The following is a 25,481-nucleotide window of genomic DNA, read 5'->3' as shown; positions in this document are numbered from 1 at the left end:
CATATTTATGGGTTTCTGCAATTTCCAGAGGATAAAATGACAAGACTAAATCCATTTTATGACACAACCAGCCACAGAGGTTGTATGCCGAGTATTTGGACATCTACTGTATGGAGACATGACTATATTGTGTGTGTGTGTGTGTGTGTGTGTGTGTGTGTGTGTGTGTATATATACACATATATATATACACACACGCACATTTAGAAAAGAGTGATGAATGACAAATTAGGTAGAACGTACGGCAGATATCTCCCAGCCGTAGTGATGTTCTGATAGGTGCAGAAAAAAGAAGATCTCTCCACAAAGCAGGCACAAAGAACAGTGGGTAATGAGGGCAAATGGGATGCAGGTCAAAGCAAAAATAACCACTTTCAATGCCCATTACTCCTCGTCTATTCAGTCAGCAGTGAAACCCACCCCCAACTGCAAATTTGCCTCCACTGTTAGAGCCCGATAACTAAAACGTAACAAATGATTTTATGACCCCCTAATAAATACATATTTACTAGGCCAGGATTAGAATTAGTCATTATATCGCAGTATGAGCGCTAACAGGCATTTAAGACGACAACGCTGTCTTTAATTGGAACAGGGACTGAAGGCACAGAGGAACTGAAATCCCCCAGAACCTCCCACTGATAAAAAAAAATATCCCAGAGGAAATTCGCCATACTGTAAACAAACCAAATGCTATTTGTATGCTTTACAGCTTTATGACCAATGCCATTGTAAGCTACTATAGACAATGCAATTAGAGAGTTAATTCAACCATGTTGAAGTTGCAACTTCCCATAATGGGCTTTTTACATGTAATGTAGATTTGAGTCTCTCTGTGTGCGAGAGAGACTGAGAGAGACACACACACACACACACACACACACACACACACACAGACACACACACACACACACACATTCCTTGCTCATTAAACACTGCCACCATGACCTGTGTCCACCACTCTCAGCTCCCTGGTCCCGAGTCTGGACCTGACGCCTCGCCATGACAAAGTAATTTATGATGTGGGGCCAAAAATAAAGGTTTACAATCCAACTACCAGCCAGTCACACTGTTGAAGCTTCACGTTCGTTTTTCGTTTTCTATGCTAACAACACTTCTTTCCATAGATGGCCTTAGGACTAATGAGACGAAGGATTTCCTTCCAGTTTGGCGAATATAAATAGTGGTGTGAAGGATAAACCCATTTACGCTCAGTTTTACCACCTCTTTTTCTTGTTTGTTTGCAGAATGCAGCAGTGACGAACACACGTGATTATAGAAAGACATGGTGTATGATAAAAAGACGTTAATGCGTACCAGAAAATGCAATTCATACTGTCTTGCGGTGGTTGTTCATACTGTGCTGAAATCAACTAGAAATCAGTTTACCAGCTACTCTGCCCACCTCTATAATCACTGGATATAAGCCTAACCGACATCCAAGAAGCAAAACTGCACACACTTTTCAGATCTTCAAGGCAATCATCATGAAACACACTTGTCATCAATTTCAAAATGTACGGTTCTAACTTCAAACCATCTCATCAAGCATGCTGTTTACGTTGCGGCCGTTGCAGGTGCTGCTGGAGCGTGCGAGAAGAGCAGCGCATATTTGATTAAAGTGTGAATAATAAGAGCATGCTGGGGACTGGGAGTCATGCTATGCTTTTTGGCTGTAGCCCACCGTTTTACTCTAATATCACCAGTTATCATGCACACACACAAACATATCAGTGGAGTGTCCGGCTCTAGTATAGCTGAATTATTGAGGACTTGGAGTAGGGTTGGGAGCAACTTTACGCTCGTTTGTTTTGTAGTTGCATTATGCCTCCTCCCACCGCCATCCCCCTCCTCTGCCCCCACAAACACACTGCAAGGCATGAGAGAGTGGGATCTCAACTTAGATGTTATGGGATGTTGGCAGCTCTGCTTTGCAGTAGCATTAAGGGGAAACTGGTGCAGTGTTGCACTGCAAAGACTTTTTGAAAACAGTCATTAATTCTGGTATAGAGTCTTTCTTCACCCTATCTGTCCACCAGAGTTCCTGGAAATCCATGTATTTTTTAGATAGTCAGCGGTAAGGCAAGTCTTTAGGAAAAATATGATTTTACGTCTCAGTTTTAATCTAAATTACGTATCAAATGGACATTTTGAAGAGTGTACTTTTAGGTGTGTGTGTGTGTGTGTGTGTGTGTGTGTGTGTGTGTGTGTGTGTGTGTGTGTGTGTGTGTGGTAAGACAGCAGCACTTCACTACGAGTCTGACAGCTGCCTCCGGCACATACTGGAGATGCTTGATGAGAGTCACAGAGGACAAACAAGCTGTATATCAACAAAATGCTTTGTAGGATGATATAGTGAGAGGCCAAACAGATACAAAAAGCATGGAGTGGTTCCAAATAAATAAATAAAAAAGGAAGGGAAAATAGTCATGTCCTCCTTTCCAACTGTGAGAGTTAAATACTTATAAGTATTTAAAAAACTGAGTGACCCAGGTTTTTAGGGCATTTGAAGGCCTATAATGACAAAGATATTTTTAATTGGATGTGGTTAAAGGCCTCAGACTTGCACAATAACTATGTGATGAAAATACATCACACTCATCACTAGAATAACATTACTCAATAGAACCAAATCACTGTCATAGCATTATATCTCTCGGATTCAAAGTGAACAGGGGAGGGGGCGAGGAGAGAGACAGCAATGAAAGTTAGTAAGACATTAATGAGGCGAGGTTAGGAGGTTGAGAACAGCGATGGAACAACACTCCTGCTAATTGTCATGGTCTGGTGCTGTAGCAACCGTCTTGCATCTACAGTTTGACAGTCTTGCTCAAGTGTCCCTGTGCAGCACGAGCAAACCCACTCTGGCTGATGAGCGTGGTGACATGCCAGTGGCGTGGTGGTGTTAACAAAACAGGAGGGCTTGTGATCAAGTGTTTGCTGCTGTGCCTCTCATCTCAAAGACTGGTAGGGGTTAAGTATCACGACTATCAAATCATCAGCACCTGCTTGGAGTAAGCTGTAAAGTGGTGGTTCTCAACCTTTTTAGCTTGATGCTCCACCAGAGATCTATCAGATGAGCTCAAATAAAATGTGTGTTTTTAATGGAATTCTGAATGTTATTCAACACTCTTCATTATATAACAGCGGATATTACTATGATATTTTTAGCCACGCTAGAGGCGTGGCTCTAGAGATGCCCATGTTGATCTGTCGGTCAATCACTTCGGTCCAGATTGAAATATCTCAGCAACTGTTCAATGGATTGTCTGGAGACATTAATGGTCCCCAGATGATGAATCTTTACGACCATGGCAATCTTTAGCGACTGATGGAGAGCGTTTGATACAGTCGAAAGCTCTGTAGTTAGTAAATGGAACTTGAGTTGAGATCTAGCCACATTTCTGCAAATAACATAAACTTACTTGCCACCGTTTTTCCAACTTGCTTGGGTTAACTAATCCATCAGCATCAGTCTGCTTTTATTGTTGTCAAAGTTACGTTTGTCATTGTGTGGAAGTGCAGTTGTGAGTGGAAAATACTTTACTGCCATACAGTGATAACTATGACAACAATAAAAGCAGGCACGGTATTCACTGTGATGGATGACCTAAAGGAAAGTTCTGCTGGATGATTTTCATATTGTAGTGAAATGAACTGAGAACGGTAGACGTAGGAAAAACACATTGTGAAATCTAAAATACAAAGCGTCCTTTAGAAAATGGTCAGCAGTAATATAGAGTATACATATTTGCAGTTAATGGGCTGAAACATACAAAAACACAGAGCTGTGGTGTTTCAATAAATAAGCAGCAGAAGAATGGCTGATGCAATATTATTCTTATGTTTCAAGTGTCTAGCAGAGGTTTGCCAAGTTTCATCTTTTATTTCCGTGTTACCAACATTTTAAATTATTATTAAGGCACATGAGAATTCACTACCACCTACAGTTCATTGTGTGTACAGTAATCATTTTATCTGCATCTGTTTGTTAATTCTAGCCAGTTGGCAGATTAAGAATGTTTTTTTCCAAAGGACGCCTGGCCCTGAAAACAGTATGAAGACAGTTGTAGGCAACATACATTAACGTGCACACTAGGCAACAGCGCAATTAAAATCACAAAGAGGCGCAAAAGTAGCTGCATAAGCACCAAACAGTCAATAATCCAATGGCAGAGGAGCGGGACCAGTGCCCAAACCTAAACAGATCTTAGCAAAACAAAACAAAGCTGACATCTTATTGAATCTGCATTAAAAAAAACACTCATTCATCCTTACATTACTTTGTTATGAGTTCCGTGCCAAAGGAGCGGTGTACGTGACGGCTCTCCTGCTCCATTCAGCTGATTGTCAGAAACATCTCTAAGGCGAGAGCAGATGTCTCTAGTTATTTTGACCAGGCTCTCTGGGCTGCTGTATTCCCACTCTGGCTCTCATGAATCCCCTCTTTTTTTTTTTTTTTTGCAGCCAACTGCAAATCTCTTTTCAGTGACAAAACATCGCCTGTCAAGAGGATGATTCTATTGAGAGGCACTTCCTGATATGAGAGGTGCATTAATGTGATTAACCCACACTCACTATTGCCGTTTGATTCACGGGCTTAGGGGCTCATGTCACTCTGTATTCTTCTCTATTGGCATGATCAGCAGGTAATGGAAAATATGCCGATGTGAGAGCAGAAGCAGGTAACACAAAATGTAATCTAGAGTAGGCAACAAATTGTTATCAATGGCAGAATCCACTGCTGCTTTATACAAACTTAATTATTCAATTTGACAACGTGACTGAATTCAAAGATAATTAACAACACAATTTGCCTCTGAAACTTACAGAAACAGATGTAGTAGGCCATTCTGCAGACTTGACAGATTCTCATTATCACACCAACAATTATCAACCATTAAAATCAATAAACATCTTCCAATTACAATGCTGTTACTCACACATCCCAAAGGTGTTTGAGTATTTTGATTAATTACAATTCCATTCAAACATACCTGCAATCCGCAATCATAAAACTAATTCCAACTGTCTAACAGAGACACAAAGGGTTGTCGAAGCAGGGACATCAATTTTAAAAGAGAGGGCTTGTTTACATGTGTTTCATACATTCTCACAGCTAATGTTAATCACACAAAAGAAGAAAGACAGCTTTATGCACTGGCTCCACCGTCTACTGCACTGAGAAATTATTCATTTCATGTCGGAGTCATCATCCATTCAGCTGCATATAAATGGCTACAGGTTGTATGTATGTATGTTTTGATTGCACAGTGATTGAAGCTGCAAACATATAAGAGGCACAGCAGAAAATAACTGAGCAGCGGAAAAGGAATTCTGGGATGCCATTCATGAGCCTTTTCATCAGGCATCTTTTCCGTTCCTTAGCTGGGGGTACTGGCAGAAATAGATTCCTGTACCGAGCACAGACCTTTTAATAGAGGCATCTACCAGCTTAATCAAAGATACCAGGGAAATGGGAACATCCACCTCACGGTATATCATGAAATCTTGGCGTAGGCTTAGAGTGAACTTCTTCATCTCAAAAGCAGCAAGAGGGAATGTATGTGAGGATGTATGCATGTGAGAGAAGAGTCTTGGCAGTCCCTAGAGAACATATGATGCACCAGAAGCAGCAATAGAAAAGTAAGTGAAGTGCCGCATGCAGCTCTTTCAGCTCACATTCCTTTCGATCAATAGCTGAGATAGATAATAGCTTCCATAGAGACTTGCATCTTGCATTCTGTCTCTCTCTCTCTATCCTCGCCTCAAATCCCCATTTCTGCTTTTGCATCTCTGCACTCTCTCTTCTCTCCTCCCTCCTCGCTCCGCCCCAGCTGCCAGCAGCAGCACGGGATGCCCACCAGCTCCAGAGGGCAAGGCAGGCAGAGCGCAAGAAGATCTTGGGACGAGCACGGGGAAACATCTGGTAGACCCCGTCCGTCGCTGCCGGCCGCCATCATGTCACCGCAGCTTCCCGGCCTTCCTGGTAACAGCTGATCCTCTAGGCCCCACTGACTCCATCAGAGTGGAGAAAATCCACTCGCTAACTCAATTATGCAAGAGGTGTGAATTAAACATGAGGCTACCACACAGGAATGTATACACACAGTGCAGACGCGCACAATACGTAATCATACAATATAACAACCCCATCTGTATGCTGATGCCAGGGGGGATTTGTGAGGCCTCTTTTCAAACAGAACATGGAAGAGCTGATCCACTCTGGTGGTGACCTTACATATGACCGAAAACGAATATGGACATCCAGGGCAGACTGGTGAGACTGACAGTGAAGAAATAGGTGATGACAAATTTTGCCATCTTTGCCACCTATTACTTCCCTGTGAGCTTTAAAGAGCAAAAAAAAATAAAAGCCTCGCGTGGGAGTTAAGCCTGGAGCCAAAGGCAGAGCAGATTTTCTCCCCATCTCCCTTTATGTCTCTCTCTCTCTCTCTCTCCCTCTGTTTCTTTGTCTCTCTCTCTCTCTCTCTCTCTCTCTCCCTCACTCTCTCGTTCCTCCATGCCCTTTATTAATCATCCTTGGTTAGTGGGGCAGAGAGTGTGGTGTTAGGAGCTCTGGGGAGTGTAGAGCCATGACACACACACACACACACACACACACACACACACACACACACACACACACACCGTCATGTGCATGCACACTAAGAGGCAACGGACTCATAAATCTAGGCAAACATTTTTCCATTCATCTCTTGTTTGCTTATAAAAGATATAAAATTCCATAAAATATGAATTAAAAAAATGCAGGAAAACTAGGAATGACTACACACACACACACACACACACACACCAGAAGTATGCATGTGCACACATTACAGCTGATCTTCAGGGATCTTGGCCTGAGGTCCTGGGACTCAGCTGCTGATGCTGCTGATGTAACCTTTTGAACAGTCTCATTTGTTGATCAGACATTTCAGCTCCAGCATACAAGCAAACTGTCATCTCCCTCGCCCATAAACACACAACTGTAACTCCAGTACCCATAACACCCCTCACCTGAAGACCTCAGCTTGGGTCAGAACCACTACAATACAGCAGCAGCATCACCAAGCCCTCTCAGCTATTGCCCCTCATTATCAGAGTGTTTGGATGTTGCAGCCAGCATCCTCGGAGAGCTGGACGTGGAATGATGGTACAATGGGATGCAACACAGCTAACCACTCCAGCTCCTGTGGCCAATGGGTAGCAGAGTAGTCTGAATAATGGAGGATGTGATTAGGCCTCATTTCTATGCATGTAAGTGCACTTAGCCTGGAAGGCTCCAACTGGGCTACATGCCATTATTACCATTATCACTGTTCGATCTCCATGAGGAAGTGGGGAGAGAATTGGCCAATTAGATGGTATGGGACAGTAGGAAGTTGACAGTGGAAGTCTGGGATAGCTTTAGTTAGTGAGCAGGGATGTAGTGGTGGGTAGACAACTTTAGCTGACATGTATGCAGCCATACATCACAGGGAGACATATAACTCTGCTGTAAGTTATATGAGGGCAGTCTGTGGGGATACATCTATACATTCATCATCTGAATATTAATTTGAGGATGTTTGTCTTGAGGTAATCTCAGACTGGCAGTAATGGGTACCAGTGTTTCTGTTGATCCCTACATTTGTGGGTGTGCATAATCACGAGGGTTGCTGTGTTTTATAGTGGTGCCACATATCAAAACGCTCATCTTACAAACAGAGCTCAGGTGACAACAGCGGGTGTGAAGAGAAAGCAGGGGACGCACCTGGTTTGACCGTCTTCAAGCGAATCGGCTCCCGAAAGTGGCGTATGACAGCCAGGGTGTCACGGTTTGTAAGTCCACTGACGGGCGTCCCGTTCACCTCCAGCAAGACGTCCCCGTAGTAGGGCAGCTTCCCGACGTGACACACCAGCACGTCCAGCTTCATCTGGCCCAGGTGGGGGAACTGTCCCAGCTCTGCTCCTCCCAGGACCTCCACCACGGAGCCAAAGTCCCCCAGGTTCCCCCATGACACCGCGCACTCCACCACTTTACTGGACCAGTGTTTCTTCTTCTTCAGTGTTCTGGACATGGTTACTCCCTTTTCGAACAAGTGACGATCTAACTAGTTACAGTCGCCTCGCTTTGCTGCCGTTAAATGAACGCGAAGTGACGCGGCCTAATAAACCCTCCTGAGTTATTCTCCCGAGCTGCTGGGGATTTCATCTTCCTGACATTTAGGAGGCTGATTTTCACCCGGGAATCTGCCGCCGAGGTCTGTCATCCCACGGGCTTATGCTCCGGTGTGCGCACGGTCGCCTGGGTTGCAATAAATCCAAGCGCTCCTTGTGCGTAAAACAGAGAGAGTTGATGGCGGCAAGCGGGTTAAAAGGGGAACAATTCGGGTTTTGTGCTCTCCATCGCTACTCTGGAACCGTATCCGCGCTTTGCTTCGTCTCCGGGGGACCCTCCCGACGCCCAGCGGTCAAAACAAAATGTAAACAGAGAGTATTATACTCACTCGGCGGTAGATTGTGGAGTGTCTGTCGCTGAAATGTAGTGCGTCAACGAGAAATCCCTTCTACCTGTGGGCAGGCTGAAAACAGACGGGCGGCAGCGATCACCGGGCGGCGGTTTGTGCCGTTGAGATCCGGCCCGTGGTGACTGAGCTGAGAGACATCTGCGAGCGTTTGTCCGCTACAGGTTTGAACACACCTGGCACCGCCACGGGAGCTGTTGCCAGGCTCCGAAACGCCCCTTTTACGCTCAACGGCAGCGGAGTTGTCTGGACGCTCGTGCTGGCTCCATCCTCCGGTGTGTCGTGGTACTAAATAAACACACACACACACACACACACACACACACACACACACACACTGTATGAGTCCAGCGATGTTCACTGTAACTTAATGTCATTTTAGTCCCTGCCTAATAACAGCAGTGTTTATCTGCATGCTTTAACATTGACGGGACTTGAATATCAGGCAGAACAAGTGAAACATATACGAGAAACTAAGAATACACCGAGCATGTAATCCTAATATCAAGCGTGCAAAACAAATTACACCTAATTAAGACTCTTAATTTGCTTAGAGAGGGGGGAGTATTATTGGGGACGCTCCGGTTCAAGCGTCTCCACAGCGCCACCTACTGACACAAGCAGAGAAATCCAAACAATTTCCTGCTCCAGTTCATCCCTCCCGGAGGTCTTTCATTCACACTTGCATACCTTCATACGGAGCCATCACGCTTGACCGCATTCAACCGCATTTACCCACGCATGACCAACAGGGCGATGCTTCTATTGATTGAATCGCCAATTATCAATTATCTACAGCTTTGTTTTCCAACTGTTTATACAGAAGGCTTGCAGTAGCCTTAGTACTGTGTCCATGCATACATTACCATCATTTAAGTAGGTCTAGAGCTGAACATCTGACCTTTTATTCAGGGGGAAACTGTACTCCCGCCTACATGCAAAGCCTACACATTTCATGGCCTGAGCGCACAGGTTTCATCTGAGCTCATACGTTGTTATAAAGGCACGCGTGTGCTGGTATCCTTTGTCTTTAAATGCTGGTGTCATGACAAAATGTTACTGGAGCTGGATGAAAAATTCAAAGTGATGCCAAACTGAAGTGGTGTTTAAGTGTAGCAGTTGAAGTTAATTAAACTCTGTAAATGTCACTTCATCTCTGGAGATTACTAGTCATGTTTCACAGCATGTTATAAATGATGCACAGCTTCCTTTTGCCAAAACCTCTCCGATACAGCATGATGGATTTTGACGATTTGGGCTTGTTGACTCACAGGGCAGTCATATGTCAGCGCCATGCAGTCGAGTTAATTAACTCTATAACTGGAAGCAGGGAACACGCCCTCTGTAGTGTTTATGAAGCAGCAGTAGTTTCTGTTCTCTGTGTGTGATGCATCAGAAGTCTGCGTTTAAATACAGAGTTGCCACCCTGGACATTGTGCTGAATAATTCATCACCTTGTAGAGGATGATTAACAATGCTATCATGTCTTTGATGGGGACCAGGGATCCAAACAAACTGCAGACTTTAAAAGGCTGAAGGACTGTTGGATTCAACTCGTATCCAATGTTTCCTGGGATTCCACTGGATTTATGGAGGAGGGACTTTAAAAAATGAAGTCTTTTTCTTAACGTCATGACTGATGATGGACTAACAGTTTTTTAAGGCCCATATTAGCTGGCTTTGTGTTGGCTTGACATGACTAAATCCAGATTATAGATGGCTTGGCCTTTTAAATCATTCCATGGTGTGCCCAGAAATCATGTTGTGGTTAAGACCCCTGCCTCCGGAATTACATGTAACCAAAATCAAATCCTGCAAGAACATTTTCTCTCATTTTTCTTCATGCCATCCTACTGTCAGTGAAGACAGACACCATCGTCGACACAAAATTAACTATTTTGATAAACGATCGGCGATTTTAGTCATTTTACAAGCAAAAATGTGAGCATTTCCTGCCTCTCCGTTATATATCATCGTAAATTCATTTTCTTTGGATTTTGGACAAAACAAACACTATAAATGTGTCACTTTTCTGGACTTTTTACAGACAAAACGACCAGTCAAGAAAATAATCAGCTTAATAAACAAGCTTGACTGATAATAACAATCCTATTTCTACCTAAAAGAAGTGTTGAGGCAGACATTCATGATCCAAACCCAATGATCAGAATTCATGTTTAATGTTTGAGTAATGGCTACGTAACAAAAAGGCTCTTTAGACATGCTTTACAGAATTTACAGGCAAACAAGGTCCAAAAATACTAATGAAAACAAGATGCAAAACTTCACCAATACAAAGAAAAAAAGAAAAAAAAAAGCAGCATTGGATATTGCCAGAGCAGCTACTGCTAAACTTTGGTATAAAGTCATAAAAGGACGTTCAGAGAATAAAACAATACAAATGCAGATTATTTTTACGCTGTGTTGGCAGAAAATATGGACATGTAGCTCCATTAGGATGACTTCAAATTTCTCAATCGCTCAAAAAGGGGTTACACACAACAGTCAAAACACACAAGAAACAAGAACAAAAAAAAGCAAGGAGTGTGTCAAAATGCAGAGGAACCCAGGAAAGTCATGTTGGTTTTAATCTTGGCTTGGAAAATAACACTTAGGAATAAACTGGCTGGGCAATGCAGAGGGAAGGGCTTGGAATGTGCTGATCTGGCAATCAAAGGCAAGCGCCATTAACAAAATATGAAAACAAGTTTGAACCAAAAGAGATCTGCACGTACCGCTGAGGAGGTGGAGGTGTACCGATACCGTTCGCACATACATGTAGTCATGTAGTTTTGAGTAATTATTGATTAAAATGTGTTGGAAATCTAGCATCATGCTACACCATCACACATTTTCACTGAAGATTCAGCATTATTGATTTTTAGAGTCTGGACTCAGTACCCTCGAACACTCAGTGTACCACTTCGAAAGAGGGGAGGAAAGGAACATGACAAATCCTTTCTTAGACAGACATTAAAGAGCAGAATGTAGCAGTGCTGATTATCAAGATAACCGGAATGACGGTAACAAAATTAAACTTTCAACTTGTCATGTTGACAAATCCAAACGACCACACAGTTGAATCAATGGAGCAACTCTGAAGTGCAATAATCAAGAGGATTTTTAAAAGGACAACTCATGACATCTCCCGAGAACACCGTTCTCATTTTCAAATCCTCAACGCAAATGAATAGCTGACATTTGGAAACAGTACAGTTTGTGTTTGTTTACTGTCTTTCAGTTATGAGGGAAATAACACCCACTTCTTAAGGAAATGTGTTCATCCTGTTACCTGAACCAACATGTAAAAACTTCAGGGAACATACACCGGGAAAATAGAGGCTTAAAATTACTGCAGCGTATGTCTCAAACATCTCTGCAAATGGACTAGTAGGACATGGAATTTAATAGATTACTAGCCTTATGTACAAATACATACTTACATACATACATACATACATACATACATGTATAAAATAATACAATACATTCTCATATTTCACAGTCCCAAGTGAAAACCTAGACTTAATATCTACGGAAGGATCATGAACCTTTTGAGATAAAACTGTGATGATAAATCCTCACAATGTAAAACAGCATGCACACTGCATATAAAGTTTACCACCATTAAATTAAGTGCCTGTAAGATATGACAAAAGGGAACAAATCAGTGCATACTGTATATATAAACCATAATGTCACCTGATGGAGGTTACTGAGAATGCTTGTTAAAAAAAGGCCATCCGATAGACAACCATTAGAAAATAGCCAGCAAAACCATGATTGTCACATGTGCAAAAGATAGTACGCCTTCTCTCCAAACCTTTTCTCATTACAAAGACATAAAATGAAGGAATGAACATTGCATTTGACGTAGGACAAAAACAAGATCAGATAAAGATGATATAGGATATATTCATATATATATTCATAATATACACCACAGTTTGGTGTCACTGTCTCTGGGATTTGCATAACGGGATACTTGTTAGCATAGTTTTGAGTCCGTCGGGATGGCTGTGGGAATGTGGGACGTTTGTTTTCAATGGTCTTTCCTATATTAACAACCACAAACTGCTGGTCAGGGAACTACAATTGTCCCCTGTTTAAACCCCCCTGTTCCCCACTTGGGAATAGGTGGTTTGTAATTTCTACCAAAGTCATGTAGGCTACTCCAACAGGTGTCTGTACCAGGAATGATGAGACTGCCAGTGTGACGTGCACTGGCTCAATATTTCAGCCCCACAGCAGCAGCAGGGACGGAGGAGAGAGCTCGTAAAGACTCAACCATGTCTTGGCATTCTCTCGTGGCAGCATCCGACATGGCTCTTTAAAGCATACATTCATAGCTTTCTCTAAAAAGAGAACAAAGGAGAGTGGAGGACGTGGGAGTAAAAGGTCCTGCAGAGGTGGAGGCGTCAAGGAGGAGGTCACTTTAATCACCAGCCCATTTCTCCAGTCTGACACAACAGTCTTTCCACAGTGGAGAATGTGAGCATGTCCTCTTGAGTGAAAGGGGAATGTAAACATACAAGAGAGCATCTTTGGCAGAATGTGAGGAGTCTCTTTGGAGGTAGTGGGTGAAGAGGAGAGGGGGGTGCAGCAACGAGGAGCCAGAGGCAGAACGTGGGTGGAGTGTAAGGACCTATGAGGGAGCAGGATGCTCCTGAGGGTTAGTCCTATTAGAGGCACTTCTGTGGTCCTGTGTGCATTGGCTGGGAAAACAGTCCACCTCTGCTTCACTCTGTTTGTCTGCCCCGTCGGCAGTGGAAGTCAGAGGAGGTGTCCTGTGTACAGTCACTGGGTGCTGGGACGCGCCTGGTTGGGGTTTCGAGGACGGATCTTCTCCCCCTTCTCCCCAGAAAGATCTGCTAATAGTATCTGCAAAGACAGTAATACACAATACTTCAACACCTGTATATTATCTCACATTAACTGAAACCAACCACGTACTTCTAAAGAAATCACTGATTTATTGTTGCCAATTGTTCCACCTTCTCAAATGTGACGATTTCCTTGTAACCTGAATACCTTCAGATTTTAGAGTGTTGGGTTGGTTATAGATATTCCTTTACACTGTCAGAACTTGTGTTTGGTATTTTTCATTGTTTGACATTTTAAAGAGCAAACAGTTCATCAAAAACTGAAAGATTATTTGGCAGTGAAAGTAGCACATTTTTAGTTTGTTTACATGAAGTTAGCCAAGCGGACTTTGCAGATTTTTCTCTTCTAATCTCAACAGATAATATTATGTTAGTTGTAGCCTGCAAGTACTTCAAACAACCTTCATAACAAGCCTCTATGTATCTAAATAGATCATATCTGGAAGATCAATATCTCTAATAAATACAACCATATGGGTTTATCAGTTCACTGGGAAATCTCTCATCTGTAAAATACTGGCTTCAGTAAATCAGTTGCCTCAGTGGTTATACTCTATTTCAGAGCAAACTGGCCTGAGCAGGTGCAAGATTTATAACAGCTTTATAAAGGGTCAGAGTCAGATTTATAAAGGAAAATGTAGAATCCTACAGGTCTTTTTCCCTTTTTGAGTAGCTTCAGGATGGTGAAAATTCGACATGTTACCCAAAAGCACATCAGCAGGTAGGACCTGATAGTTTGCATCTAGACAAAGGACAGTACCACCATATTGCTCTGAAAAGGTAAAATTAGAATTTCTGTTTCCAAGTCTCACCATTAGCGTAGTGCCCCGGGGGAGTGTGGCTGCTCAACCTTTTGTCGTGTGAGGTGAGAAAGATGGAGGAGTCCTGGTTGCTAATGAGGCTCTCCAGTGCCGTGTCCTCGTGCTGAGCATGCTCACTGAAGCTCTCCTTCAGGCCGGGTAGAGTCTTGTCCAGCGGGTCATCCTCTCCCAGATAGGCGTAGGGGCAGTACTCCCGCGTGCGAGAGTAGATGTTGGCGTTGTCGTAGCAGTCGGAGCAGATGACCAGCGGACCTGCACCACCTGGCAAGAAAGAAAAAGCATCATGTGTGTCAAAGTGTTTCTTTCCATTTGATTGTTTTTCAAGCCTGTCTCAGACTTTGGTTTCATTTGAGAATTGTGTGAAGCAGGCTGACAGTGGCTGGGAAAAGGCAATTATAATCTATTTATCGATTATAAACTACCACCATGTATTTATCATATGTAAAACAATTATTATCTGTATTCATTCATTTCAGGATAGAAAAATAAATAAATCAAGTAGTAAAACTTGAAATCAAGTAATTTCAAGTAGTATGCATTTTCTCTTATGTAGTTTGCTCAAATGTATATTAAAATGAAATAAAAATATATACACATATATGAAAAGACTTTCAACCTTATTACACCTTAATGTGAACACATCTACATATTAACAGAACAAGTTGAAAGACCTAGTGAAGGGCATAGATGTAGTCGTTTCTCAGACATGGAGGGAGGGGGGACACTAAGAATGCAGATAAAATCGAATCCTTATAAATGTTAAAAAACCTCATAACCGCTTGTGTGCAGATGACACTAACCTGTGGGGAGTCCAGCCAGCCCCTCACGGGGGTCTCCAGGGTGGAAGCTGCTACGGCCAGTGAACAGAGAACCAACCCTGCAGTGCAGCATGCCATTCCCCTCAGTTTCCACCTCGCTGCCCGTGTCTCCATAACACACACCTGGGACATACATGATAATTAGTCAGTGGCTCATTTCAGCAAGGATCTGACCGAAACAGGATCTGCATTTTATTTAAAGACAATTGTTTAAAGAAATTTTCATGTCAAAAGTGATTCATGCAGATGGCGGGAGAGGCGGTAGTGTTTATGATTGTGAGTTAAAACATTTTTGGTCATAATGCTGACATAACCCATCCCAAAAAACTTAACAACCCTTACTTAACAACAAGAGTGATGCAAGGCAGGAGTGGACAACTCTAACTGTAACCTGAGCTAAGGTAACTTAGGTTTAGCCAGCTAGCTGTAACTTAGCTATAACGTTACTGCATGGATCTGGCGTTGGTTGCTTCGTAACATTAGCTGATGAAGTAACTTGTTAACAAACAGTTTGTGTTACAGAGTCAAACTTCACACACATCACAAATCTAAAAGGTTTTTACTCACCATCTGTGCCCTTATGGACGTATCCATTGGAGAGAGGAGGCATGAGCTGCTGGTGGCTGCCAGCCTCAGAGTTACTGTAGCCTTCCTGAGGCTCTGACAAAGTACCCTGAGAGGACAGGTAGCTGGGGATGTCTGCTGGCAAATTCATCTCATCTGGAACAGAGAGAGACATTTTGTTACACAGTTGAGCGCTGTGAAACAGTCTTATTCTCACAAAAAAGTGCCGTCCCCACAGAAACATTTCATGGTTTCCAAACAGCCACCCCTACTGGGTGAAGCTTCAAAGAGGGCACATTTATTTGATATCACAGATGGCTGTGTCTAAACTGCTGACCTGTGTTGGTGATACTGTAGTCCTCACTCTTCCTGCGCATGTGATAGATGACAATGACCCAGACCAGCGAGGTTCCAACCACACAACACACCACCACAATCACCACAATGCCCACGGTGGTCCAGCCATCCTGGTCGTATCCCGTGCCGGTATCACAGTTTGGCGATGGCGAGACGCTCAGGTAGATGTGGCCACGCTCTGTTCCCAGAGTATTAGACATGATGCAGGTGTATTTCCCAGCGTCAGCAGGACCAGCATCAACTATGATCAGGAGCTGGTTGGCTGCAGCAAAGAAGTGGCGCTCGGTGAGTACCAGAGGCCCGTCATCTTTGGTCCAGTTGAGACGAGGGGCCGGGCTGCCTCCAGCTATACACTGAAGCACGGCAGTTTCACCACGGGCCACTGTTCTGTCTTCCAGCGGCCGCATGAAGGATGGAGTTTCTGGAAGAGATTCATTGATTTTTTTTATTTAATAAGGAACATCCCAGTGGCATTTGTGTCAAACCGCTCAGATGGATGTGTATGAGGTCGAGTTTGTTATTTTTAGATTAACAGTACTAGTGTTTAAGCCTTGAACACAAACTTTGACCGAGTTATTGATTATATACCAATACATAGCTTAAACGTGATCTAACAGTTATGTCAGAGACACGCCATCTAGCCAGATTTCAGTATTTTCCATGGCCATGGTATAACAAGGTCTGCATTTACATAGTCATTAGTTAAAATTGCGAAGGAGGAAATACAAAAACAAGTGCGTGCACTGACTGACAGACATAAATGAGCAGCCAATTTAAGCAGAGTGACTCAGCTGAAATGACCCAGCAGTAAAACATCAGTAACATGCTCCGCTAATCAGGTGGCTGACTCACCCAGGACGGTGAGAGTAGCGTTTGCAGACAGGCTGCCAGCTGCATTTTGAGCCGTGCAGCTGTACACTCCCATGTCTTCGGTCTTCACATTAGCAATGAAGAAGATGTCATCATCTGGCATCACATGCATCCTGCGCTCTCGGGCAGCAGGGAAGTCAGTGCCTCCGTCCTTCTGCCAAGCAATCTGGGGTGATGGATGGCCTTCAGCAGCACACTCCAGCCTGGCCATAGTCCCAGTACGGATCGTCAAATCCATGGGAGTCTTAAGAAAGGATGGCAGCTCTGAAAGATGGAAGACAGAAAGTGAAGGGCGGGACAGAGAAGTAGAGACATCTGTATCAGAACAGGATTGAACAGCAGTCGCAAATAAGGGTTCTATTGTCTTAAATTCTTTGGCAGTTAATGCATCGTCCACCAAGGAAGGCCACAATCTTACTTTCTTAACCTTAAGAAACATTTCCCTCAGATATAAAATTATGAGTGTACAGTACATTGGCTAGACCAGCGCCTTACAGCTTAAAGAAAGTAAAAGATTGCAGAGCAAGAGGAAAAAAATGAGCCCCACCGGCAATCATCAATCACATTCTTTGACAAAGGGCAAACATCCTCACCATTAACAGTAAGCTTGGCTCTGTTGGAGTAGTTGGAGCCAAAGTGATTAGAGACCACACACTGGTAGCGCCCCTCATCAGTGAAGTTGACATTGAGGAGGTGAAGCACAGTGGTGTAGATCAGCTCTCCCTCCTGGTACCGGGCGTAGTTTTGCACCTCTGCATCATACAGCACCTCCCCATCCTTCCGCCAAGCTGTATTCATTGGCGAATCGCTGCTGCTGGACGCAACGCAGCTCAGAGTCACATTGTTCCCTCGCAGTGCCACAGATGTCTCTGGGTGAGTGGTGATCCGAGGCTTGGGGAAATCATCTGTGGAGGAGCAGGGACAGAAAGTGTGAAACTCTAAGTTAGAAAACCAATATATTTACAGAAGACCTCTTAACTGAAATGTATCATATTAGTTGGTATTCAACATTAAGTATGCCAATACAGGAAGGGCAACATGGGGGTCGGCTTGGGAATTTCAATCAACTGTATTTCCAGTTTTGTGCAACTGCAAAGTACAGTACATTTCAGTGATTTCAAAACATCCCACAATGAAAACTTTTTCCACTGTGCTCACTGAAGAGTACCTACATTGGATCCGACTGGGAACAGTATTAAAAAAAAGAGAATGGGACTGACCACAAACAAACTCTTCCGGGCTGATGGACAGGATGTTGCGATCAAGAAGGCTGGCAGGATGAGCACAGATAGCGGAGACAGACTGCTGGAACTGGCTGTCAGTCAGCCAAGGCCCCAGCCACTGCATGTGGCAGTCACACAGCAGGCTGCTCGTGTTCAGGACACTGAGAACAGAAAGGTAGTGAGGGAAGGGTGAGATGAGTCATTGTAAAATTAGTTGGAATCATCAAACAACTGTAGAGATAAATGGAGGACATGAATTTGTGATTTTCAGGATTTGTTCATGAGCATTTCAGAAGGTGATTTATGATCTACCCAACAAATAAAGGTCCAATTTACCTGAATTATTTAAAGAGGGCTGTTATCTAGCCTGACAACATACCAGTCCAGTGCTGCTTGAGTAACTGAGTAACAGTGAGCAAGCAAGAGTAGCCGTTTTTATATCACGTATCATGAAAACAGAGGTCTGGTGGCTCCGTAATGATGTATGACGTTTCTTGCTAAAATAGCCTTTTTTCTTAGAACCCTGAAGGTAAGTGTTATTGATAAACTAAGTTAATAAAACGTTAATGCCACATACAGGTAATTTTTGTAGCAGTTCAGATACATAAAAAAAATACAATCCCACTAGACAACTAAAAACAGAAACACAATACAGACAAGTAATGATACACAGCCATATAAAACCAGTGTGAATGATCAAATTCATTACATAGAAAGGAGTCATTTAATTATCTTAAACGCACAACCATTATCCAAGTCATACACCAGGGTTCTTATTTTCAAACCAGTCAGCAGGAGTCGTCAAAAAGTCGACCAACCATGGAGACCGAATAACACGCGTTAACGCAACCTTGAAATCTTAATCAAGACAGGAAAATCAATTCATTGCTAACAACGCCTCTGTTTTAATACAATTTATCCTAAAATAAATCTTAATTACAAGGGTGTTGCCATTATGTTCTTCCAGCTAAGTTATCAGGCAAAGAAACTTTACCCACTCGCCAAGCAAATAGTGCTATATTCTATTAAAGCAGCAGACTAATTAATAACAGGACATGACTGCTGTCATGATACATTTTCTGAGTTTGACAGCTGCTGGGGCATTTCGTTAGCCCCTGCTTGAGAGACACTCCTAAGATGGGCTGATCAAAACCTCAAAAAAGGCCCGAGAGACTTAACATTTCCACTGTCTTTCCTCACAGGCAGGAGAGACGGCTGTCCTAACGAAGCAGATGATGATGCTGCAACTCAAATGCGGAATCAGAAATCTTTGTCCAACTGAGCCAATAAATGTACGGTTTTGGTAAGACAACAATCAACCAACTTCACATATTTCTAATCGCCAAAAAAGGGTGTGAAAGGCTCAAAAAGTAAAGTAACTATTACTAATTCCAATTATTACTAAAGCTACAATAGAAAAAGTAGAACTAGGACAGCACTCATTATTCACCACATTTAGGATCCAGCACCCACTTTTCAACGTCTACTTGTGAGTTGAGCGCGTTTTGTTTTATTTTCATAAAACTACAACAGCCAATTTAAAATGCTAATTGTGTCCTTTAATTGTTACTTAATCATGACTCCTTTTTAATGAAAGCAATAATGATAAATCAGTCGAAGAAACAATATTAACACAGGGGAAAGCTGTGCTTAAGAGATCTGTAAGATTAATTTTGTGTCCACTCACAACACTTTGAGCTTCATATGGGACAACGCCTCCGGGTGTATCGACATGATGCCATTCTTGCTGAGGTCCCTGCAGAGGGGACAGAAATATGGATTAGACACACCTATGATGTGATTTGGTCCAAATGGCATCCCATTTCACAAGCATAAGACAACAGCCCAGTGGTAATAAAAGCCTTCTGCTATCTTTAATCATTCAACAATAACAACAGATCCTTCTGAGACTCAAGTATAACTGTGTGGACAAACAGGAGTGTGCAGTAGCTTTACTCACAGGTGCTCCAGCTCCTCCAGGCCCTCAAACGCTTTCTTAGTGATTGATTTGATTGTGTTCCGCTGTAGGATTCTGGAAAATGAAAATATTTCATATGGTGTTCAGTAAAATGTCCACAAAGCCTGCTCCTGGGTAACACTTTATTGCACACTGGAACCACTGTGTCAGCAGCTTTCGTAGAGGCTAAATTAAGCATTTGACCAGCCATTCAGTGCAAGTTAGAATAAACCTGAGGAGCAACTTCACAGCAAAATAAAACCTGTAAAGTACAAACAGACCTATTTGGATAAAGCGTCACATTTTCAAGAAACATTTCTCCCCAGAAAAGCAGTATACAGCCAAATCTCTGGAACACTGATACAGAATTTAAGAAGCACCTGCTATAATTGTCTAAATGCAAAATGTTTTACAAACATGCCCTATATATAAAAAAATCTGTCTATATTCCCATCTATCTATATATGTGTACAATCTGAGTGTCCTCACAGTGTGTTCAGCTTCTTCATTCCATCAAACACACCAATGGAGTCCTCAATGGCCCAGGAGATTTCATTATTGCGGATATCTCTGAAAAACAAAGAGTCACATTTTAGATATTAAACTCTCTACATATGTAACTGATGTAATTACTCCTCCTGCAAAGTTGTTTTTTTAAATACCACGGAGAGGGCACATTATCTCTCCTGTGGCTGTCAGTGGCAGTGACTCTTAGTAAGGACACTAACAATCGGCGTGTCACAGTTCGCTGCCCCTGCTGTTCTGATGAGGGGAAATTAATTGGCTCTGTTTAGCACTGGGACAGTTCATGGGTCCACTGGAAACCCAGAGAGGCTTTGTGTTTACAGGATGGGTCATGGGCTCTTTTGTTTCTCTTTCTTCATGCCTGGCCACCTCTGAAAGAACCTCGGCACTCTCCAGTTCCCGTCTCCCATGAAAGCTCTCGGGATGGTCAAATATGAACCCTTTCTCGTTGCAGCTCAGTGGCTTAAGTGAAAAACTGTGTGGAAAATAACGAGTTCACAACTTCCTCTCTTCTCAGCACTTCTTACGTAACAGATACATGTATGATGATGAAGACGTACTTGCTCAGTTAGGCTGATATTCTTAGCTACACAGTATTTTCAAAGCTTTTGTGGTGATAATATGGTTCAGAACTGTCACCTAATATTACAACCATACACATTTTGTGAATGGAAAAGGGTAAAAACTGCACTTTGAACTAAGTGATGTATTTTATGGCAGTGATATGGGATGCATAAATGTAGGAGGACATTATTGTAACAGACAACTATCATTAACTTGATAAACAGACTAGTGCATGATTTTGGTATTCAATACCCAAGAAAGCACATCCCAATTTCTCATCCTGAAAAAGCCAGAGCTGAGCAGAGTGTTATTTGTTGTCATGTTCAGGAGACACTCAAATGTTGAGCAGATTATATGTTGATATTATTTTACCCATGCTTGATAAAATATTAAAAAGCAAACCAACTCAAACCCCAGACCAGAAGGAGTCTTGCTCTATCCACACTGATATATATATATTCTATCAACCTTCATCTGTTGGCATCTGGCTCAGCTACAGTGCGGAGACCAATTTACTCTATATACAGTACATGGAAATCTGTGATTTCACACGTTTGTACATGATAATGAAGCTCCCTGTGCTTTAAGGGTTAAAGAGGAACTCCTATGCTTGATTCTCCTGCGAGTGAGCAGAACTGTCTCGTAGAATTTTCACATTTCAACTCATCTGAAATCAGCATGATGCCCACAATGAATAGCAGGACAGAGGACACAAAACCAAGAGAACAGGATTCTATGGCAACACATTGGGTGGTTGGATCGAAGACTAAACAGATGACTAATGACAAGCAGGATTAGAACGCAACAAAACTATATTAGAGGAAGCAAACTTAAAATACTGGTTACTTCTACTGTTATTTCTCTAAACTACTGAGGATTACTCAGGACATTTATTCAAGACAGGACAAGAACTACACACACAGAGTGAAACAAACAGACCTACTGTAGTCTGCAGCCTTCATGAGAACGCACAGAGCCAAGAACAAGTCAGGACTTTATTATCATATTTTGCATACTAAGCTTCATTACACTTTTGAGATCAAGCAGGTGACACACATTTTAGACCGATTAGACATAGCACTTACAGGGTGCGCAGACTTGCCAGGCCACTGAAGACTCCCTCTCCCAAATGGCTGATGGAGTTTTCTCCCAGGTTCAGGTTCTCCAGGAGACCTAATCCTACAAAAGCCGTCTCCTCCAGTCTAGTCAGGTGATTGAAGGACAAGTCTCTGCACAACACAACCACAAATATGCTGAAGTTAGCTCCAACAATTTGCACATTAACAGCAGTCTTGTACACAAATGTAACTGCACATTCAAGAATGATACTCCAAAATGAGACATTTTCAGAAAATTGTTAAAAACGTATCCAGTACATCCACAGTCAATACAGCACTGAATCAGCTCCAGACAGCCAACAGCACTGCAGCAAGATAACAGTAACTCCTCTGAGCACACATAATGAATTTCAAAGCACGGGGCTGATGAAAGAAAGTGGGGACTCTTAGCAGTTTTTTAGCTATGAAGCAAACACACTCACAGTTCCTCCAGCTTTTGGCAAAACTCCCAGGCATCTGGTCGGATGATGCCGACAGTATTCTGGCTGACCCGCAGGACGCGCAACATGCGCAGGCCATACAGCCAACCTTTGTTGACCTCAGTTAGGTTGTTGTGTTCCAGCTCTCTGAGACACAGATGGGAAAAACAAAATGGCATTAACAAAAACCACTGTTATTCCATTAATTGACTTGTTTTTATGATAAACCTGGAGAGGGATCATGGCTAACAACATGACCAGTCCACAAAATTTCACAACAGATGCAGAAGTTTCTTTTGGAAAATTACAGAAAGATAGGTGGGGAAAAACCTCAACTTTATACTCATTTACAGACCTCCTTATAACTATTTTAAAAAGGTTTACACTGTACTTTTCCACAATTACTGATGGATACGCTGTTGAATATCACTTAAAAAGGAGTGTTTATAACACTGTCCTTACAGTTCTTCAATGTTGTTAAGCCCAAAGAAGGCTCCATCCATGAGCTTAGTGATGCCGTTCCTCTGCATTTTCAGTGACCTCAGTGAGTCCATCCCTTTGAATGTCAGACTGTCCACAATCTTGATCTTGTTACGCTTCATTTCACTACAACGAGAGTAAGAATCAGTTTTCTTCAACCAAGAGCCTTTATCCAAACAAAGAAAAACAACAAACAAACCAAGAAAACACACAACATAGCTACTGGAATATGTCTTATTTGATTTACAGTAAATGCAGCCAACTAAGCCAGAGTTGCTCCAAAATAATTAAAAACCAACTATCAATTTTTGACTAATGATTTTAGTTTTGCACCAACAACACATCATATGATACTTACAGAAACTGAAGCTGTGGAAGTTTGAAGACTTTGGATGGCAGCATTGCTAATCTGTTCCTGTTCAGCTTCAGCACCAGCAGGGAGCTGGAGATGTTTTCAAAGCAGCCAGGCTCGAGGACGCTGATCTTGTTATTACTCAAATTCCTATGAGATAAAAGAGCAGAAACATTAGAGCAAAAACCAGGAAGCACAATAATGTTTGCTCTGCAGTTACACCTATTGTGTATGTGAATAACCACACAGGGAGGCACCACAAAGCCAGTTGGTCTACAACAAGATCAGAATCAGAATCAGAATCAGAAGATGCTTCCTTACCACCAACAAACTGATAAAAACACATTTTCTTTAGTGCTCTGATTTGACAAGCGTACTTAAAATATCTTGCACTGTATTGTACTGCTTTGCTTTAATATGTGCCCTGTAATACTCTGAACAGCCATAAACGCTATGTCATCTTACTGTTGTATTATACAAGTCTGTGTTCGTAATCACAGTACATTAGATTACATCCTAAGAAAGTTTCTATTATTAAAATAAAATACTTGTGCAGTAGTGTGTCTTGGCAGATATATGCATCTGTACTGTCAAGCTATTCCTGCAGATAATTAAATTTCTTACCTTCCTTGATGAAAAAAAAAAAGGTTTTGATAAAGATGATTTAAAATAATATAATAACTTACAGATATTTCAGCTGCATGGAGGGGAAGGATCCAACTTTGAGCTCAGAGATGGAGTTGGATGTCAGGTCCAGTGTCTCCAAGGAGACGTATGGCTGCAGTTGATGCATCGACAGCTCCGAGATCCGATTGTGGACTCTGAATCATATAAAACATTATCAGGAGTTAGTCAAGATTAGTCAATTTGTCAAGACAAACTATGTCTATGGTACACTCAAATTATATCAACACAAGGAAAGACTCATGCTCTGCACCATGCTAGGTTAATAATTGTTTAACCGAGTCATTTTAGTCTTCGGAAGAAGCATGTAAAGGGGATTCTATACTTACAATGACAGCGAGGTGATATTTGCAGAAACATCTCCAAGAAAGGGAAGAACAGTCAGCTCATTGTGATTCATGGTGCTGAAATGAAATTCAACATAACATTGGTATCATATTAAAAAGACTGCTGAAAGAAATCTGCTTATGAATAATTGAAATGGGCACATTAAATCACCAAGATGAACCTCCTTTGTATTAGTCAGATCATGTATTATACTACTCCTTCCCAAACGCAATAGAAATTCTGAGCAATTTAATCAGATCCACCACAGCTTGATACTTCCATACAGTGCCAGTTTATGAGGTACACCTGGCTAAAACTAATACACTTCAATACAGCAGCCTATCATGAAGGTTATGAAGTTAATTTTTTGTTGAAACCGATAATTAACTTAACGTCATTTTGGAGACTGTAATCTTGGTGCTGTTGACGTGAAGGTACTATTTTGTGTTTTGTTAATAAAGGCAGACAAAATATTATACATTATAATATACAACAAATTACAACCTCTCAAGTGACCGTAACTGAGTCAACCCCTCTCTGGGCCGGTTTCAAAACAACTTTACAAAATCAGTGAAGGTAGGATTTATTGCAGGGCTGTTGTATTAGATTGCACTGGTTTTTAGCTACCTAATAAACTGGCAACTGTGTGTCTAAGTCTACCTTTACTTATCCAGTCGAAGTTTAAACAGTGACTGGATAAATGAGTTTGGATGTGATGATCATTATTTTTATATAACAAAAATATGTAATTAGTCCATGTCCTAAAACAAACCAAATTACAGAAAAACGTCGCGGGTAAAATCTTATCAAGTGGGTAAAATGCATCAAAGTGGGGTTTCTTGGTATGTTATGGTGCACCCCTTGGTTGAGCAACAAATCAGTGCTGTGTATTCAGTACAGGACGAACTTCAACACCTTTGCGTCTAACCGGTTGTGTACTTACACTTGGGTTATCCCATCTGGTGGGTCCAGGGGAGCCGTCGACAGCCTTTTCCTGTTGCAGTCC

The 25,481-nt window shown here is 42.2% G+C and overlaps 2 protein-coding genes across 2 annotated transcripts in view; both read right to left on the bottom strand.

The window, feature by feature from the left end:
* Positions 1-8,186, bottom strand: part of LOC139282367 (membrane-associated guanylate kinase, WW and PDZ domain-containing protein 3) — a 113,317-nt gene extending 105,131 nt beyond the window's left edge. Inside the window, exon 1 of the mRNA XM_070902045.1 lies at positions 7,760-8,186. Within this exon, the coding sequence (XP_070758146.1) occupies positions 7,760-8,066 (307 nt within the window). The 5' untranslated portion in view covers positions 8,067-8,186. The remainder of the gene's footprint in view (positions 1-7,759) is intronic.
* A 4,920-nt stretch (positions 8,187-13,106) lies between these two features.
* lrig2 (leucine-rich repeats and immunoglobulin-like domains 2) lies at positions 13,107-24,548 on the bottom strand. Its single transcript, XM_070902583.1, has 16 exons — positions 24,478-24,548; positions 24,151-24,285; positions 23,471-23,614; positions 23,095-23,238; positions 22,636-22,779; positions 22,181-22,324; positions 20,496-20,576; positions 20,010-20,081; positions 19,737-19,805; positions 18,047-18,210; positions 17,420-17,731; positions 16,809-17,090; positions 15,937-16,377; positions 15,603-15,755; positions 14,209-14,478; positions 13,107-13,394 (listed from the first exon to the last, which is right to left on the bottom strand). The coding sequence occupies exons 1-16, from the start codon at positions 24,546-24,548 to the stop codon at positions 13,159-13,161; spliced, it is 2,862 nt and encodes a 953-aa protein (XP_070758684.1). The 3' UTR covers positions 13,107-13,158.
* Positions 24,549-25,481: the final 933 nt, after the last annotated feature.

The sequence above is a fragment of the Enoplosus armatus genome, chromosome 3, assembly GCF_043641665.1.
Source record: "Enoplosus armatus isolate fEnoArm2 chromosome 3, fEnoArm2.hap1, whole genome shotgun sequence".
NCBI lineage: Eukaryota > Metazoa > Chordata > Actinopteri > Centrarchiformes > Enoplosidae > Enoplosus > Enoplosus armatus.
This window is presented reverse-complemented; position numbering and strand designations above follow the sequence as displayed.

Coding starts and splice junctions, on each gene's coding strand:
- lrig2 (XM_070902583.1), bottom strand. CDS start 24,548: ATGAATCACAATGAGCTGACTGTTCTTCCCTTTCTTGGAGATGTTTCT. Junction 23,239..23,470: donor CTTCCACAGCTTCAGTTTCT/GTAAGTATCATA, acceptor CTCTCGTTGTAG/TGAAATGAAGCGTAACAAGA. Junction 14,479..15,602: donor CGTCCATAAGGGCACAGATG/GTGAGTAAAAAC, acceptor CTTTCTTGCCAG/GTGGTGCAGGTCCGCTGGTC.